Source organism: Oryzias latipes, chromosome 19 (genome assembly GCF_053564925.1).
Source record: "Oryzias latipes strain Hd-rR chromosome 19, Olatipes_Hd-rR_3.1".
Taxonomy (NCBI): domain Eukaryota; kingdom Metazoa; phylum Chordata; class Actinopteri; order Beloniformes; family Adrianichthyidae; genus Oryzias; species Oryzias latipes.
Genome location: NC_136255.1, coordinates 1,526,783 through 1,546,328, shown reverse-complemented (window position 1 = coordinate 1,546,328; position 19,546 = coordinate 1,526,783). Strand labels below are relative to the sequence as shown.

At 43.3% G+C, this 19,546-nt stretch overlaps 1 protein-coding gene across 1 annotated transcript in view; it reads left to right on the top strand.

The window, feature by feature from the left end:
* Nucleotides 1–19,546, top strand: part of ca10a (carbonic anhydrase 10 (inactive)a) — a 319,591-nt gene that overhangs the window by 280,539 nt on the left and 19,506 nt on the right. Inside the window, exon 5 of the mRNA XM_023949200.2 lies at nt 5,933–6,028. Within this exon, the coding sequence (XP_023804968.1) occupies nt 5,933–6,028 (96 nt within the window). The remainder of the gene's footprint in view (nt 1–5,932; nt 6,029–19,546) is intronic.

Sequence of the window (19,546 nt, the reverse complement as noted above, 5' to 3'; positions counted from 1 at the left end):
CTGGCATGGAGTAATCCCACATTTTCACACAGTTGCAAACTATCCCTATTGATATGAATTAGAGGAAAATAACATGCAATAAATTAGAAAATAAATTTAAATATTTAAAAAAGACAAACTTGTTAAATGCATCATCACCTTTTTGAACAAGCTTCTTTTCTCTTTTGGTTCATTCCTCAAAGATATGAAGCTCTTCTGCACCTAAATCCTCTAGAAAAATGACAGAAAATAAAAACTACACTTTAAGTGAGTGAAAACACAGCTGCATAATGTAGCTGCCACCGGTGTGCAGCGTGTCCTTTTGTCCATTTTATGGCACTGTGCTTCAGTTAATCAGATGAAGAGTGGCTCGACAGATGGATGGAAACCATCATTTCCAGCCCACTGCTTTCAACATTTGGCCTGAGCACCTCTCCTCCACTATCGACTTGCTGCCTTCATACTTTAACATGCCTGCAGGCCAAACCAGCCATCATGCCATAAAGAGGCTGTCATGACCCCCAGACGTACATCTACTCTCACACACTCCACAGAGCACTGAACGCCACAAGAGTGACCCCTCACACCCGGTTCAGCTTGTCCCACAGCTTTAACAGATAAAGTCTGGAAACTTTGTGTCAATGTCAAACACCCTGTTAGTAAAACATTCTATGCAGGATTTGTGTTCAATCATCTCCTTTTCCCTCCAATCTTTTTTAATGTAAATTATTATTTAAAATGAAAATGCCTGTGAAAGTATTTTGGGAAACAGGATCCTTCATGGAGTCACTGTATGAGCAATATGGCCAGTAAAGCAAGGTTTGTATCAAATGTGTAATTATTGTTCATGTTATCGGAGAAAAAAAAATCTGTCAGTCAAGATAGAAATATTTTGGTGTCTTTTAAAGAAAACATGTGATAAACAAGTCAAGTTAAACCTTCAACATTTTCAAGAAATTCAAAATGAAATGTCACTTGAAGCTGCAAAATGTCCTTGATGATCATTTCAACTATTGTATAAACAGTTGGTGCAAAAAAGAAAAAAAAACACGCTCGGAGTCGTCAAACTAGTAATTAAAGGTAGGGATTAAAAACCAAAACACTATCACGACAGTGTAATCAAATAAACTTTATTTATAAAAGGCCTGATTTTATTTGCACAAATTTTTGGGCGAGCGAGCAAAAATAAAGACTGGAATGGTTTGTGACTGTAAAGCGCTTTGGGCCTTCCAGGAAGGTAGAAAACGCTCTAGAAGTACACGCTATATTCCAATTATCCTGACCCTTCCTTTTCATGTATTTTGAAAACTACGTGTAAAATATCACTTCCTAAAAAAATATGATAGCATTTTAAACGGGGACAGTCTTCACACATTTTCTAACATAAAAATGATTTCTAAAGTATCAAATCAAACTTTAGCACTTTTCCAACTCATGTTGCCCAACAAAAAACATAATCAAATTTTAAAGACAAAAGAACAAGACATTAAACAAATATTTTGTTTAAAACCAACCCATACTATTCCAACAGTCCCCCCCACCCAACACACACACACACACACACACATGCACACCGTGGTAAGAAGAATGATAAAATGATGCAATGTAGATATCTGGCTTTGCACTGACGTGGGGAAATGATGTTTTGGGGACATGTCCACCTCCCCACTCAATTTCACAGAGTACGCTACCACAAGACCCCCCAGATCTAAGTTTAAGAGGCCGACCTGGGAGATCCCATGGCAGCGACCCCATTAACTAAGAAAGAGTCATCACTGATGGAGGAGCTTAAGTTGCAAACAACATACAAACTTTCACGCAAAGAATGTAGACTTGTCAACAACTACAGCTGCCAGTACCAACAGATGAGCCTGTTAGATGCTGTGATTCAATGATTTAATGTTGGGTTTTATCTATTTGTATAGTAAGTGTTTCTATATGTGTCATACTGTAAATGCATGTGTGCTTTTTGTCTTTTTCACATCAGTGCCACATGAATCCCTTTTGTTACTGATTGGAAAAAGTAGATTTTTTCTTTTTAAGAGGTGGACTAAATAGAATAAACGAAAAAAAAATTGGAGGAAGCATGAAAGGCGCGGGAAAGAACAGAGAGAAACGCTAGTAGAAAGAGACCTCCATAACAACAGAGGTGTCATGGGATTTGACAGCAAACATGTAATTTATCACCGCTATCATGGCTTTTTGTATACATTCAGACATTTCTACATGAGCACACACATGCACAAAGAACCGGATGTCTGCACAAATTCACACATGCAAACACACGAGTGTATTAGACCTACAAAACAACATTCAGCAAACACAATCCCTGTTTGAGTTGACATTTTCCAGCCCAGACGAGTTCATGACTGTCAGGATGACATTTTTCAGTAAAGTGCAAATAAATCCCCTTCTTTCAGGTTAAGTTCTCTCTCACAGCTAGAACTACAGAATATGTGTATATTCAGCAGCGATCAGCAGTGTTATCACTCAATCTGCATGCGCTGTACCTGTCAAATGGCCAGGGGTGTTACTGAGCTCAGCAGAGGAGCAGCGTGATAAATGATGTGGAGCTGCAGGTCTGCCTGGTGTGCAGCGGCTTTCTCTCCTGCTCTTTATCCAGCTCTACCTGCATCTAATTACAACCTCTATTTTGTCCCTCTTCTGCTTCATCTCCTCTCTATTTGGCAGACATTCTCACTTTATAATGGCCCATGCTGGTCTTTTATTACCCACCAGCAGCAAACTTTGTGCAATTTGTCACCCAGGCAGTGCGCATGAATTCTTCTGACTGCCCCTGACACTCTCACCTAAAAATCTAATCAAATCAATGTGTGGTTCCTAATCACTTCCCAACGCGCCCCTGATTGCATTTATAGACCTTCTGTCGCATTGCGCTCCCCCAGTTGAGCATTTCATAATTACTCACTACTTGCGTTTGTTTATTTATATCCTCCCCTGCAGGAAGTGCCCCGCTCTGCTAGTGGCAGTGGCAGTGAAGATGACAGCGGTTAGGACAGCTCACTTTTTACATGCCTGCTAGTTTTTGTGCCGCTACATCCTGTAGGCAGCAGATCTGAAGCACAATAGTCAGTTATGCTTGAGTTGTTTGCAGCTTTGAAAAGAAAGCAGCTGGCTCAAGACGCCAGCTACTCCTCATTTGGTTTTTGCTCATGTTTGCTGCTAAGCTCGCAGTTGTTTCGTAAAACGGGCAGGTGGGAGAAATTTGGTCCATTTACTGTTGAAAATTCAATGAATTTTTGTCTGGAGGCTTATGAGATGCCAGCATTCTGCAGAGAGGCAGACGGGTGACAATAATCGCTGGCTCACACTGTCATACCTGGAGGTGTCATTTAGACGGGCAAAAGGAGAGCTTTAGACTTTCAGGACTAATCTTCTCATTGCACAGCTGGTTTAATAAATCTGTCAAAAAAGATTAGGAAAAGCCAGAAAATGTTTCTCTAGCAGGAGTAGACGGAGTGCAGGTATTGGTTAGAATGGACTGCTGCATCTGCTTTGTATCTTCAGTGACCTCTTCCTGTTGACACGTTCAGGTAGGACGGTCTCAACATGAAACGTTAATTTAAACTTTGACATTTTTCAATAGCTTGCAATCATGAACCTGTGCAGAATGCAATCACTATTGCAAAAAAACGAAAACGGACTGGACAATCAGACTGTAGTTTGCAGTTCAACCTGGGCTTGTTTCTTTTGAAAAACGTTGATGCTGCTACAGCAAACCAACAGAAATTAGCTAAAAGTCTCAGACTGACAAGCTGACTTTCCACAATTTCTGAGAAAAAATCTGAGCTTTTTACATGCTGAGCTAGGGCTACACGGTGGCGCAGTGGTTAGCGCTCTTGCCTCACAGTAAGAAAGCCTCCGGTTCAAGTCCCGGCTGGGGGACGTGAAAAAACTACATCAACGGGGGTCCTTTCTGTGTGGAGTTTGCATGTTCTCCCCGTGCATGCGTGGGTTTCTGTCCAAAAACATGCTTCATAGGTTAATTGGCAACTCTAAATTGTCCCTAGGTGTGAGTGTGAGAGTGAATGGGTGTTTGTTTGTGGACATTCTACCCTGCGACAGAATATTGACCTGTCCAGGGTGTCCCCTGCCTTCGCCCACAAGTGGCCGGGATAGGCTCCAGCAGCCCCGTGACCCCGAAAGGGAAAAACGGTTAAGAAAATGAATGAATGAATCTGAGCTTTATCCATGCATCCATTTTCTGAACCTGCTGAATCCCTTTTGGGGTCAAAGGGTTGCTGGAGCCTATCCCAGCTATGGTTGCATGCTTCGACAATTTGCCAGTCTGTCACAGGGTCCACAATCATAAACACTCGCAGTCACGCCTAGGGACAATTTATGGTCATATACTAACCTATTAAGCATGCTTTTGTTTTTGGTTTTTTGGTTTTTTTGGGGGGGGTGGACTGGACTCCACATAGAAATCCAGAGATGGTTTGAACCAGGGCCTCCTTGTTGTGAGGCAACAGTGGCAACCATTGCACCACTGTGCAGCCCTCCATGTAATCCATGTTAGTAAAGGATCAAGAGCTTTCATAGTAAAGAATATGCCTCACATCTTCATGTATCTGTAATCAAAACGTTTCATTAGTAGAACTGTTTCTGAGAAACTTCACACTTTTGTATTTCATTTATTTTTGGTCAATTGATCAGCAACTAGCTTACAAGAGAATAATATATGTAGTCTGTGTGTTTTTTTTACCTTTTACAAGTGTTGCCTGTGCACATCCAATTCATTAAAAAGCAGCTGGAGAGGAAGGAGCATCTGTGTCAGTGAAGCATCACCAGCATGCTGGAGGAACGTCTGTCTGAGAAAGAAGCAGTCCTAAGATCAAAAAGCTCTGTGCTGCCTTTCACATGTGGGACTTGTGAACTGATGACCTTCACATCAGATTTCATTTCCAGTGCAAGCAGACATGGCAAAGCAATAGGATACGTTCTTAAGAAAGGTTCTTGTTAGAGCTATTTAAAGAATTGATTTACCAGGGTCTTCAAAATGTTATCAATGCCGTATACATTGAAACTTCACTACCACCGCCAGCTTATTGGTAAAAAGTGTAACAATTGGAAATATTGTTTTGTAGAGTTGAGTTGAGTTGAGTTGAGTGAGTCATTGTGTGAGTGAGAGAAGCACCTGCATGAACAAGAGGTGAGCCTGTTTAATGCCGTAGTCCCAACTGGCTTGACGGGGAATGCGGGTTGTCTGCAGGCAAAAAATGAGATAACCTGTACAGGGATCACAGGTCGGTGAAGTTAGTGAGACATGCCATATAGATTTTTCACTTTTTCAACCTCCTAAAACCTGCAGGCTGTGCAAAGAGCCCGTTAGTGCCTAAAAGGAGCTACAGGACACACCTGCTCTCCCATCAAAATGCAGAGGCTCCGGTCTATGGCCCTCCATGAACCCACACAACCCAAATCCTGCAGCTCATGTACGGGTCAACCCCCCAAAAGGGACTTTTATGGCACACATACCACATTTACCTCATTCTGAAGATCCATTTCAACTTCAAAAAACCTTTGAGTTGCAGACATGATGGTTGACTATCTTTTTGTGTTTAAACACCGGTACCTATTCTACTGATGCCACTACAGTGAAGTGATAAATTTAGTGTTTATTTCTTTAAGGACATTGTTTCTCAAATGGCTCATATTTATCATATATTTTCTGACATTTTACCAAAATGATAAAAATGTTATTTTTTTCCAAACATAGCAGTAATGCATTTGATCTTTCATTCATCGTAGTTCTTGACTGTAAGGTAGAGTCAGGAGGGAGTTTTGAGGATTTCTGTACGGTGGCATTGAGATGTTGGGGTCAGATGGGGTCTGAATCTAAGGCTTGGTTCTGTGTCTTCAAGCTTACAGGTTTCAAACTGTGATGTTCAGACATGTGAAATTTTCTTTCCATATCCATTTTATGTTCCAGGTTCAGCTGATTCACTACAACCACGAGCTGTACGCAAATTACACAGAAGCTGCTAAAAGCCCCAATGGACTGGTCATAGTGTCAATATTTATGAAGGTAAGGCCCACACAACCAATTCAGTAAAGTCTCTCTACCAAGGTTGCATTCACTCACAAGGAATAAATGTTATCTTGACATTGCTCAACCCAATTTCAGCTGCCTTGACATTTTGTAACGGCTCATTATTTGGAAATCCAGCATAAATGTTCTGGACAGGTCTTCAGTTAAGTAGCTGAAAGAAGAGCGTGACCTGGTTTTCCCCAGCATTTAATCATTAGAGGACAGCTGCAGCAGAAAGTACATAGGTGGAACATGCGGTGCAAATAGGACAGGACTACGGTTCATGTTTACAACACGCACAACTCAATTACAGGAGTGTACTTTTAGGTGTAGCAATAGTGACACAGTAAGTGATTTTGTGTCAAATTTGACCTCATCAGCCTGTAAAATATCATTGAGCTGAGACTGAATCTTCCAGAGGTGTTAGTCTCTGCCAGATAAGATGTCCCAAAAAATTACAACACCTCAAATGGACTAACTTTGGGTTGCCTCAGTGTGTTTTCAATAAAAAAAAAATCACAACATTGTCCTTCTACAGCAGGGGGGTCCAACTCATTTTCACTGGGGGCCACATCAGCATAGTGTCTGTCCTCAAAGGGCCAGATATAACTTATACATGTAACTAAATGTAATGAAAAATAAATGTAACTACTCCTTAATGTTAAATCACTCATTATTTATTTACTATAACTTTTTAAAGTGACATTTACAGTTGCATAGAAAACATATGTTTGCTTGTTACTTTAGCATAAATCCTTTTACATTTGATTCTGTCAGGTTAGGTTATATGGACAGTGTTTAAGTCATAATGCATAGTTTCCCACACGATGTTTCTAGTCCAATTCCCCCTAAATATGAATAAATACACACCAATTTTTATTTTTTATTTATTTTATTTTTTAGAAATTAAAAACTTTTATGCTCCCGCGGGCCACATAAAATGACATGGGGGGCCACATTTGGCCCCCGAGCCTTGGGTTTATCACGTGCTCTACAGGGAATGAATCTCACACTATTTGTACTTTAACAGTACAACTTAACCATCTCTCGTATCATCCTCACAGATCATTCTGGCAAACCAAAAAGACTCAAATTTGAGGACTTTACATACTCAGGTAAAACAAAACCGTTTAAGGGAGAAGTGAACTGCTATCTCCCCCAGGTGCAGTTTGGAGGAAGACTGCGGTAATCTCTCTGTGAGCCGTGCTCTTCCATCTGTGGGAGAGGTCAAGTCACAGGCTCCATTTTTGAGAGATTTAGAAAAAGTCTGTGCGTTACATTCAAGGATTCAAGGGGGTTTATTGTCATATGTACAGTAAGGAAACAGGATCCCTGTACAATGAGATGCCTGCTTTGGTGTCTGCTCTGAATGCCAAAATAAAATAAAGATGGGATAAGACATGTACAGGATATCTGAAAATTCACACATAACATAAAGTATAACTCAGTAACATCAGTAGGATCAGTAAATGACTAAACCTTCATACAAATCAGCTGTTATGCAAATTAAGCTGGGAGTAACTGAGAGTAACGGTCTACAATGCAGTCTTAATAATTTTCCACTAACTCTGTGCGTGTTTTTACTTTTCTTTTTTTTTTTTTTAAAGTTGTTAGAAGGCGACAAATACAGTGACAACCTGCTCAGTTTAAAACAGCAACTGACATTCAGGACGGATACGGAGGCCAAAGATTAAAAAAACAAAACAGAAAAGCAACTGCTGGTTGGACCTGTTTGGCGAGTGGGTAATAGAATGGTTTAATTGAATAAATTAACATGCTGCAAATTTAAGATTACATGCAACAATTACCAGGCAATTTGTGTGCTTTAATTGGATTTATTTAAATTATTTAATTGTGATTGAGAGTTTTGACATGCAGCCAGTTATGTGTCTTGTTACAGTCCTTAACCCTTGTGCTATCTTTATCTTAGATGACCCCCCCCCCCCCCCCCCCCCGTTCTATTGAGGTGTTCTCCCTACCATGACAAAGGTGGATAAAGGTGGAAAGATTTCATGGAATCCATGGACACCAGTGAAGATCACAAATCATTGAAGAAAAAAGGTTCAGAGCACTGTCTAGTGGGTCTAGATGACCCAACTCCCAATGTTAAAGTGCCTAGGATAGCACAAGGGTTACAAATGAGCAACATACATATCTGCTATTCACTGTGTTGTTATACAGTCAACAAATAAGCCCAAGATGTGATTGGAGCAGTGTTAACTTGTGAATAATGTGATCCTGGATGACACATGTTTGTTGTTCTTTCCAACGATGCTACAGCCCATGGAGGGTCATTTGGGTGTCAGTGTCTAGCTTGCTGTAGGTTGTTGCAGTCATGTCAAACTTTGACTGTTTTAAGCTGAAATATTCATCGACTCTATAAAGTTTGGTAGCAGCTTTTATTTTTTTATTTATTTTTTTTTTTTTTTAACTTGTCCTGTCCAACAGCTGGGCAGACAGATGAGAGCTGAGGGCCTGTTGTGTTGGACAGATTTTACTTTAACAAGAGGGGTTATTAATCTTCAGACAAACCAAAGGTATGTCTGGATAAACCCCTTTTGTAATTGACTTTCAATCATGTCTGAAAATCTTTGGTGTTGGACCGGACGGAAAAGGAAAGAGGGGAAGAAGAGAGAGGGACAATAGAGAGAGGGGGGGTAGGGGGTGATAATAGGAGGGGAAGGGGGATAAGACCATGAAGCAGCATAAAGCAACAAGTTTACTGGTTGTTAATCATTATGGTAAGGTTCAAATGTAGTACAATAAGGGCGGAGCCTGTCCACACACACACTCAAATGTTATAAAAACACCTGCTAGCTGCAAAAAATGTCCACCTGTCGATATGTATACAAAACAGATAGTGTTCACACGCATACTTATGCCTTAAAACCAACTAGTGTGAAATATTTCAGTCATTCAGTCATGCAAACTGTTAGTGCAAAGGTGAGCTAACACCTGTGCTCAGGTGAGTGTTTATGTTCTTCTAAAATGGATGGTGGAACGTGGAAAGAAGGAGGGAGAGTGCCCAGCCATCCCCACCCCAAGACCCCCACCGCAGCAGCAGCGGCAGCCGGAATCCCCCCAACGCCACACGGGAACCGGCAGGGAACAACCGCCGCCCGGGCGACCAAGCCCGCCACCCAGGCCAGGGCCAACAGGACCGCCGCAAGGCCCCCAGAGCCAGAGAGCAGGGAGGCACGGAGGGAGAGAGAGCGCCGCCCCAGCCCAACCAGGAGAGCAGCCCCCCCGCCGCGCCGGGAGAACCCAACGCAGGGCCCCACTTAGAGAAGGACGCCCACAGCCCCAGACGAGCACCCCACCACCACCCAGGAGTTCCGGGCATCCCCCCGCCCCAGCCCCAGGTACGAGCCAGGACCCCCCAAGGGAGACCCGCTCCGCACTCCAAGCAGCCTCGGTTGGTCCAGGGAGGAGCGAGGCAGGGGCCCGCCGCCCCCGCCCAAGAGGGGGGAACCCCGGGGAAAAAAGAGGGCCCACACGGGGTGTTGTAAATATGGCCCGACCAGGCTCGGCCACAGTTGGAAATTTGGCGGGGCCCAGCGCTCAGGAGCAAAGACCAGAACCCACCCCCCAGGGACACGAACACTCCCGGCTCAGATGTAATGTGAACCCCCCCCGCCGCGCGGAGAGAGCACCGCCGGGCCCAGGAAGCCGGCACCCCGGGGACACGGCCGCCGTCGCAAAGGGGCCCGTACCCCCCACCAGGGAAGAGGCAGGGGACAGATGGTCCTAGGTCCCACCTTCCTTGCAAAATGTGTGTGCGTGTATGTGTGTTTGAGAGGGTGTGTGTGTGCATGTGTGTGTGTTTATGTTGGAATGTATATATTGAGGGGGGAGGGGTGTGTGTGCTAAGGGGGGTGCAGTTAAAATTGGCGGGTAGGGCACTGAGGGGACATCTCCTGATTACTCACAGTGACGTCCCCTCACCCTCCCCACCAAGGGACCCTAAATGTCTAAGGTGCAGTTAAAATTGGCGGGTAGGGTGCTAGGAGGACATCCGCTGCTTGCTGGCAGTGATGTCCAAGCACCCCCCCTACCAAGGGCCCTACATGTCTAAGGTGCAAATAAAACCGAAAGAGGGGGGGCCCACTCCATACGGCAACCATAGGAGGGGGGCCACTGCCTAGTAAACCCCTCCCCCCCAAGGCTCATCGCAGACTAAGCCCCCCACCCCCTCACCCTATTATGAGGTTATATGAGGAAGGGGGTAAGTTGGGGACAGCTGGTAGACTGTCCCCCGGTTGTCAAACAGCTGTCCCCCCCCCCCCCCCCCCAGCAAGGGGGCCAGGCCCACCCAGCCCAGGGGCCCCACCCCCGGAGGCGCCGACAACCCAGGCCCAGCACCACCCCCCCCACACAGAGAGAGAGGAGCCAGAAAGCGTTGCCCCCCCCCCGGAGCAAGCCCAGGCCCCCACCCCCAAACGCCGGCCCTAGAAGAGCTCTGGTCAGGCCTCGACGGGACCGAGGCAGCCGACCGGCCGGGGAAACCGCCGATGGCCTCAGCGGAGACCCCGACCCGTCAACCCCCCCTGCCCCGTACCAATAGTGCCCCCCCCCCCCTCCCCCAGAATGCCCCCCCACAAGGCAGGGCCGACAAGACCCCCCACCCCACCCCCCCCCCCCAGACCCCGCAGCCAAAGCGGATGACACCCAGAGCGACCGGGGGCCCCAAGAGGGTTGTCCCGTCCCGCCCCAGAGCCAGGGAAGGGCCGATCCCAGCCCCAGGTGTAGGTGGGAAGCCCATCCAGCGCCGCTGGGCCCCCCCCGAGCAGCGCCCCCCGCCAACCCCCCCCAGCACAGGCAAAGGGACCACCCCCCCAAGCCAAGCCAGACCACCACCCCACCCCCCCACCACGCACCCCCACACCCAAGCCCAGAGGACCACGCAGCGCCCCAGCCCGCCCCACCCAGGCGCCAGACCCGACCCCCCGACCAACGGAGCCCCCACCACCCCCCGCCAGGCACCGGAGGCCCCGACCCCCACCCCAGCCCACGGCAGAAGGGCAAGGAGCAGCGACGACCAGGCCCCCCCACCCCCTAAGTCACGGAGTTAGCCATGGGAGACCAGAGAGACTGAATTCTTTCAAAGTTACTTGAACCTTGGGCTGACATTTTTTCCAAGCTGATATGATCAAGCAGCAGATTTCTGTGTTGACTTATATTTATATTTTTTTTGCTTTTCCAATTTATTAAAATAGTTTTTTTAGCAATACAAAGAGTTATGAAAATGATAGAGCCTAGTTCTCCTTCTACATCGATGGCACTCATGTCACCAAGCACACAAAGTGACGGTGAAGCTGTGATTGAAACCTTAAGCCAGACTGATAGATCGGCACATACCTGCTGCCAGAGAGCCTGGACAGGCGTGCAGAACCATAGTGCATGCATGTAATTGTCGGGTAGATTACTGTCACAGTGCTGACAAATGTCTGAGTTACTGAGACCCATCTTGAACATCCTCTGTCCAGTGTAGTAAATTCTGTGAAGAGTTTTGAAATGGATTAGCTGCAGATTTGGACTTTTTGTCAGTTTAAAGGTGTTTAGACAAAGTTCTGACCAAAAGCTTTCATCTGTGCTGATGCTCAAATCCGCATCCCATTTTGTTGTCGGAAGTGAAATATTATTATCTAAATTACATAAAAGTTTGTATATTTTGGAGAGAGTTTTATTCATTGTGAAATTGATCAGAGTGGTAACTACATCTGATAGCTTTAAATCGTTGTCTCTGTATTTAAACTTTTTAGTAATGATTGATTTAAGTTGCTGATATTCCAAGAAGTTATTTATTCCATGTTTGTCTTGAAGTTCCTGGGGAGTTATGAATCTTCTATCAATAATTATGTGCTCTAGTTGTTTTATGCCCCCTGCTTGCCAAGCTGGGAAGTGGATAATTTTTTTGTTTATGAGGATGTCTGGGTTGTTCCAGATGGGTGTCATTTTGCACGGTTGAATTGATGATTTTGATATTTTGAGAAATTCCCACCAGGCTGTTAAAGTGGCATTTATATTAGTACTTTTGAAACAATCCTGTCTTTTAACTATTTGGCTGATAAATGGAAGATCTGACAGGTTGATCTTTCCACATAACGCCTGTTCCAAGTCTAACCATGAGTTGGTTTCTGGATTATTTTTTAACCATTTTAAGATGTATTGTAATCTATTTGCAAGAAAGTAATTGTGGAAGTTGGGTAATTCTAATCCTCCACAGCTTTTTGCAGATTTTAAAGTTTTTAGGCTAATTCTTGCAGGTTTGTTGTTCCATAAAAAGCTTGATATGGATGAGTCTAATGTTTTGAACCATTTTAATGGCGTTGTGTGGGAATCATTGAGAAGAGATAATTAACTTTGGGTAAGATTTTCATTTTTACCGTGGCTACCTTGTCCATAAGGGACAGAGGCAGGTTGGTCCAGCGTGTTAGATCGTCCTGTATGTTTTTCAGTAATGGGGTGTAGTTTAGCTGCACCAGTTCTGATATTTTGGGGGAAAAATAAATACCTAGATATTTTATATTGCCTGATTTAACTGGTATTGTGAGTCCTTGCTCCGCATTACTGTTCAGTGGTAATAAAACAGATTTATTCCAATTAATGGAATAGTCTGATATAGAAGAGAATTCATTAATGATTGTTGCCGTTTGATTTACAGAATGTATATTACTTAAAAACAGTAATATGTCATCTGCATAGAGACTAATTTTATGATGGCTGTGTTTGGTTTTAATTCCTTTAATACTCTCATTCTGTCTTATTGCTGCAGCTAGAGGCTCGATAAATATTGCAAAAAGAGAGGGGGAGAGTGGGCAACCCTGTCTAGTTCCTCTTCCAAGAAAATGGTAGCAGCTTTTATGATCTCAGCATCAGTGGTGTCTCTGATCTCTGGTGATGAGCATAAACAGGTTCCATCTGATGCCTGATGGTCTAGCGAACAGTCCAGGGTTACCTGCCTTCCCCCTTCAGTAGCTGGGTGGGCTCCAGCCTCCCCATTGGTGGATGGATAGTTTCCATCTGACCCCTCTGCAAAAGGGGCTTAGTTTTTTCCTAAATGACCAATGACATGCTGCTCTAAATTTATGGGGAGCAAATATTCTGTCTGTGTGCATCTTTGCAGCAGTTAACACATCAGTAAACAAGGGGCCCCAAGATTACTTCATTACTCATATAGAAATTATGCAGAAAACAAAGGACACATGTTCAGAAAGGCTGTTTTTTTTTTGTTATCGCGACTTTAGTTTGTGTTTTACTGAATTACTCTGACAGTTGAAATACTTGAAGGCTTAACAATAAAATGCCTTCTAACATTTGAAGGACATCACATTCAGATAATGCATCAAATCCAACTTTATTTAGAAAAAGTGCTTCTCGTCAGTGTGCAGCTCGAAGCACTTTACAAGTAAAAACCAAAACAGACAGAAATTTAAAAAAAGTCACTCTTTACCCCCACCTCCCCTCCGTTAACACATCCATTCCATGAACTCACACACATTGAATCTTTATTTTATTTTTCTGTTAAAACAGAAATATACATCAGAAGTTCATCAATGTTCATCATTGCATTCAAATTGGCTGAAATTGATTAAATGTCTGTAGGAAAAATGATAAATAACATTTCCATTCTTAGGTAAATATAATTCCTTTATAGTCAAAACTGTCACTGAATGACTAGAATAAAATAAAACTAAACTTTTAGCAAGTTCTGAAACAATCCATAATTTAAACATTATTTTCATGAACAAACCCAATCTAAAGAAGTTCCCCTCTGTCGTTTTTTTTTTACTTTCTTATTGTTATACATTTTAGTGGCTGTCAAAATATCTAGAAAGTAGGTCAGAGTGCGCTGAACGCCAACATCCTGAATGTCATTGCACACTCTGCCTCTTCCCTCTCTCTTAGTTCCTCTGAATTCAGCGCAGTTATTAGCTGAACACCAAACTCAACAACAGCATCCCTTCCAGATCGCATCTTTTAGTCCCAGGTTCTTCTTTTCTGTCAGATCTCTCCAGGTTTAGCCTTGATGGATATTATGAACAACTAAATTACAACAATAAAGAAACACTTTCCAAAGTGATGATCTTTGCTAAAACTTTATTTAATATTTTTTTTCCTGAAATAAAAAGCAGGCCTTCCTCAAAAGACACTTATAAGTCATGTATGATGTAGATGTGGAATCAAACGATGCAAAACCCTGATAAGGATGATGAGTTTCCTCCTAACTGTCCTGGAAAACCTCTGTTGCTTTTTGCATGTACTCGGTAAAGTACTGTGTCACAGTAATCCTTTAGCACATTGAGCAGAGGTCCCAACCCTCCGCTCTACTGCTTCCTCTGAGCGTCGTTGTTTTGCTTCTTCTCAATGTCCAAATGGAAAAGTCCCTGTTCAGAAACAATTAGCAATCCAATTACCATGCAGAGCTGAGCAGTGCCAGTGCTGAGCACCTCTGTTAGGCTAATGGCCCTCTCCTCTGTCTCTTTGTTGTTTTTGAAGTCTCTGTCTTGGCTGAGAGGCTGAGAGATCAGAGAGGCGGCAAACGTCCTTGCTACTGTGTGCACTCTGACTGGAAGGTTCAGCTGTAAACTACTAATGAGCTCCCCAATGTCAATGAGCCCATCAGTCAGTCTTGAAGAGTCTGAAGAAATGATGACTGAGGTCACCCACCTTGACTTGCCCTCTCCAGCAGAAGAACATGTAGGAGGAAGTGAGAGGCGAACTCTGATGGTAAAGTGCTGCAGGTGGACTTGTTCCATGTCAAACCCTGAGGAAATGACCCTGAAGGGTCATGTGCTGCAGTGCTCTGCAGGATGATGGACTCTGAGTAAATGTCAGGACTGGAGCACTGGATATTGGTATGAATCTGAAGTCACCTGCCTGGCTAAAAGCCATCATCACATCCTGTTGACTCTGACAGCGTTGGCTCAGCCACCTTTTAAAATGTTGTCATTACAGACCCCACAATGCAGAAATCTTAGTCACAACGCACTTACCGGTGGATATGGGCCGTCTGCGGGCAAAAGATTGTCAAGCTGGATGGGACACGCAGGACATTTCAAGATTGTAGAGAGAAAATGCTGGTGCACATTTTTCTTTTCGGGCGTGCTGCGGGCGACACTTACACAACGTGTGAGGGTGAGTTAGGGCAGTGTTTTTCAACCTTTTTTGAGCCACGGCACACTTTAACCTTGACAAAAATCCCGCGGCACACCAGCATCCCCAAAAAAAAAAAAAAGCAGAAACTCATAGTCTGTGTTGATCTACAGCCCCCCCCCCCCACCACCACCACCACCACCACCACCACAATTTGTGATAATTGTGGCAGAAAAAGCAGGAAGTTGCAGATGTTTTTTCTAAAAGATGTAATAAAACTTAAGTTACATACAAACTGTATGTTCGTTGTGGTTTCAAGACATGTAACAAGGACGACTCATTGTACGCTGAGGCGCTGTCCCTTTAAGCCAATGCATCATGGGAGATGTAGTGTGAAAACTGCCACAAAACGGCAGAAAGACTCGCGTCTCTGAGCTTCATGGTTTTGTTCACTTGATCCACGGTCTGATACCGGATTCTGTGGAAAGCTACACCGCTAAAGACGAGCTTTAGCTGGTGTTTTTGTTGGAACTGAGTGAGTTATGAGCTAAATTGGAACAAGGAAGTGAATACTTTAAACACTTCTGATTGGTCAGACTGATGACATGTGATTAAGCCTTCAAGAATGATTGGTGGAGTCGTGGAGACAGTAAAAGCTGCGGGACTTTTCAGATAACAGTTATAGCTGCAGCTAAATCGCGGTACCGTCATTCTTATCAAAATTTCTTTAATAGAATCAAATAAACACAAAGAAAAAAGTATTTTATGATCTTTTATATTCCTAACTACTCGGTGTTTTATCAGGACCTGTTTGGATGAACAAAGAGCTGATTTCCTGGAGATGGGAAATGTTTTTAGATCAATTAATGAGGGCAATTTTCCACGGCACACTTGACCATCTCCCACGGCACACTAGTGTGTGAAAAACACTGAGTTAGGGTGACGTAGGTGGCGAAGGCGTGTCACAGGGATTTTGCATTTGAATCACTCCCACAAAACCTTGATCACTGCAAGTGATAAGTGCGTGCTCCGTGCGTGTTTCTTGCCCCTAGCCTGACTGTTTTAAGGCAATCAGAGGATCACAGTGTAGTTTGTGCGGTCACCCTATGGGCGTCCTTTGGGCACTTATGAATCACATGCACACCCCCTGCATGCAGAAGGGAAATCAATGTGTTCAATAATAATAATAATGTTGCAGAAATATTTCCACGTTGGACTTTGAAAATGTCCAACTCCATGAACAGCAACAAGGTGAATTAATGTCAAAACTTCACAGTCTTATGTATAAACAATCTTTTGTAAATTTGAGTTTTTCATATTTTATGGGAGACGCGTTTATCCCGGTGTATTTCAGTTTTTAAGCCTGACCCCCGAAATCAACTTAAAATAAACAAGAATCTAACCTTCAGAGCCAGCGGAGCCTTTAGCAACTGTCCCTTTTGTATTGGATGGAAATGGATTACTGCTGCATGGTGGTGCAGTGGTTAGCACTCTCACCTCACAGTCTGTTTAAATCCCAGCTCTGTCCTTTCTGGAGTTGCATGTGTGGGTTTTCTCCAGGGTCTCCAGCTTCCTCCCACAGTCCAAAAATATGCATTGTAGGTCAGTTGGTCCCTCTAAATTGTCCCTAGGTGTGCGTTTGTGTGGTTGTGCGGCTCTGCAATTAGACTGGCTATTCATTCAGGGTGCACCCCGCTTTTACTCAACAGTGACTGGGATAGGCTCCAGCAACCAAATGAGCACAATAGGGATTTAGCAGGTTTGAAAAATGGATGGATAGTATATTTGTTGGGTTTTTTTCATAGACGTTGTAGTTATTTTAACTTACAACTACCTTGGTTCACATTTGTTTGTTTAACCCCTAAAGTGCAGCTGAAAGGGCAACACCTTCATTCAATATAAAACATTATTCTCATCTTTTTGAAACCTTAACAGCCTTTTTATTTTGTGATATATTTTGTTATTTTGGAGCTTCATCTTTCAAGAAGGATTGCAAACATAAACATGTCCAATTATGTATAGATCTAAATGTGTACAATTTTGTGAAATCCTAATGAAAACCTGAAACATTTCAGTGCTAAAGGAAATCTGATGCTGAAAAAAAGATATGCTTTCACGCATGCCACCCACTTAGTCACCCACATCTCTCTAGTTTGCTCTGCATTTCTCCACTCCCACTGTATAAAACAAAAATGCAGCCTCAGTCTCTGCAGAGCACTTAAGTGGTAATTAGCACAATCTTTGTAGGACTGGAAGCACACTTCTCTTGCCTTTCAGTGAGTCATGCACAAGAGACGGTCAGATTTTTGATCTCATATCTGTAAAAATGGAAACAATGGTGCCTGCAGTTTGAGGCCCCTCTGAGGATGGCACTGGGTTAGGCCATTGTGTCGATTGATGTATTCATGAGATCGCCAAACCGTGGCAAATGCATCTTAAAATTATTTTGTAGCAGACAGTAATCAATCACCTGGTACAGAGCCTGTGCTTTTCTCACATCTCCAGTAATCTTGGGACATTCCTGAATGGCTGAACCCCAAAGGCGCTTTAGAGGGAATCGTGATGAAAATGAAAGACGGCGAGTAGATGGCCCACTGAGTACCATGAGAAGCTGTTAAGGCGTAATGGCTCTTTTAAAAAGCTCAGGAATAAGTCAAAGTTTATAAGTACTTTCTGTGCAGTGCAGAGAGGAAAAGAAGGAGCTCACTTTTCATATTGTTCAGCAGTTCAAATATTTAGTTGTGGTGTTCGACAAACACATCTGAAAAAATAAATGTATTTGACCAAGGAAACCAGTTCAGACGTTTATCCAAGCCATGCACTCCATCTAGAAGAAGTAAAGTGGTTCTTTAGTCTGGACATCTGCTTTCAAAAATTAAAAATCCATTTTGGTCAAAACAAGTGGTCTCCAACCAGAACCACATGACTCTTTTACCCCTCCATGACTGAAAATAAAATGTTTTTTTTAAATATTAGGGGTTACTTAACATTGGCTTGTTTTAGTTCATTGGATTTATAAATTTATGGGTGAGATGCTAAACAAACAATTTATTTTATTACTTAATAATAACATTATTCATCGACCTTTATTCCCTCTGCTTTAAGCAATAAGGTAGGCAAGACCGAAAGACAGGCAACAAGGTAAATTAAAGTCAAGATTGGTGTTACTGTTAACAAGGGAGAGAGATGCTGTCATGTCCATCCAGAGACATTTTAGGACAGATATCTTTTCTTTTCTTTTGTCTTGCTGTTGTGCTAAACTCTAGAATAACATCTGTCCATCTATGCTCCAAGTTTCTGTTGTTCTGGTTACCAACTGGTGTTTAGGCCAGAGCAACAATATCCAGCATTTGAACTTTGTGACCAGAACTTCAGCCAATCAGAGTTGAGTATTCACCCAGAACATGGTACAATTCTTTATATATTATTAGTACAGTATAAAGCAGAGGTGTAGACTTGAGTCACATGTGCCGGACTTGAGTCAGACTTAGATCGTGAATATAACAACTTTAGACTTCACTCCAACAGCAGTAACTTGTGACTTGATGTGGACTTCAGCCTTCTGACTCGGATCTTCTGACTCGGATATATATATATATATATATATATGTGTGTGTGTGTGTGTATGTATGTGTGTGTGTATGTATGTATGTATTTATGTATGTACACTGACCAAAAATATAAACGCAACACTTTTGTTATTGCTCCCATTTTTTATGGTATGAACTCAAAGATGTGAAACATTTTCCACATACACAAAATAACCAGTTCTCTGAAATATTGTTCGTAAATCTGTCTAAATCTGTGATAGTCAGCACTTCTCCTTTGCCAAGACAATCCATCCCACCTCACAGGTTTGCCATATCAAGATGCTGATTAGACAGCATGATTATTGCACAGGTGTTGCCTTAGACTGGCCACAAGAAAAGGCAGCTCTGAAATCTTCAGTTGTATCACACAGCACACTGCCACAGATGTCGCAAGTTTTGAGGGAGCGTGCTGGCATGCTGATAGCAGGAATGTCCACCAGAGCTGTTGCTAGGGAATTGAATGTCCATTTCTCCACCATAAGCCGTCTCCAAAGGCGTTTCCCAGAATTTGGCAGCACATCAACCGGCCTCACAACCGCAGACCATGTGTAACCACACCAGCCCAAGACCTCCACATCCAGCATGTCCACCTCCAAGATCGTCTGAGACCAGCCACTCGGACAGCTGCTGAAACAAACGGTTTGCATAACCACAGAATTTCTGCACAAACTGTCAGAAACCGTCTCAGGGAAGCTCATCTGCATGCTCGTCGTCCTCATCGAGGTCTCCACCTCACTCCAGTTCGTTGTCGTAACCGACTTGAGTGGGCAAATGCTCACATGCGATGGCGTCTGGCACGTTGGAGAGGTGTTCTCTTCACGGATGAATC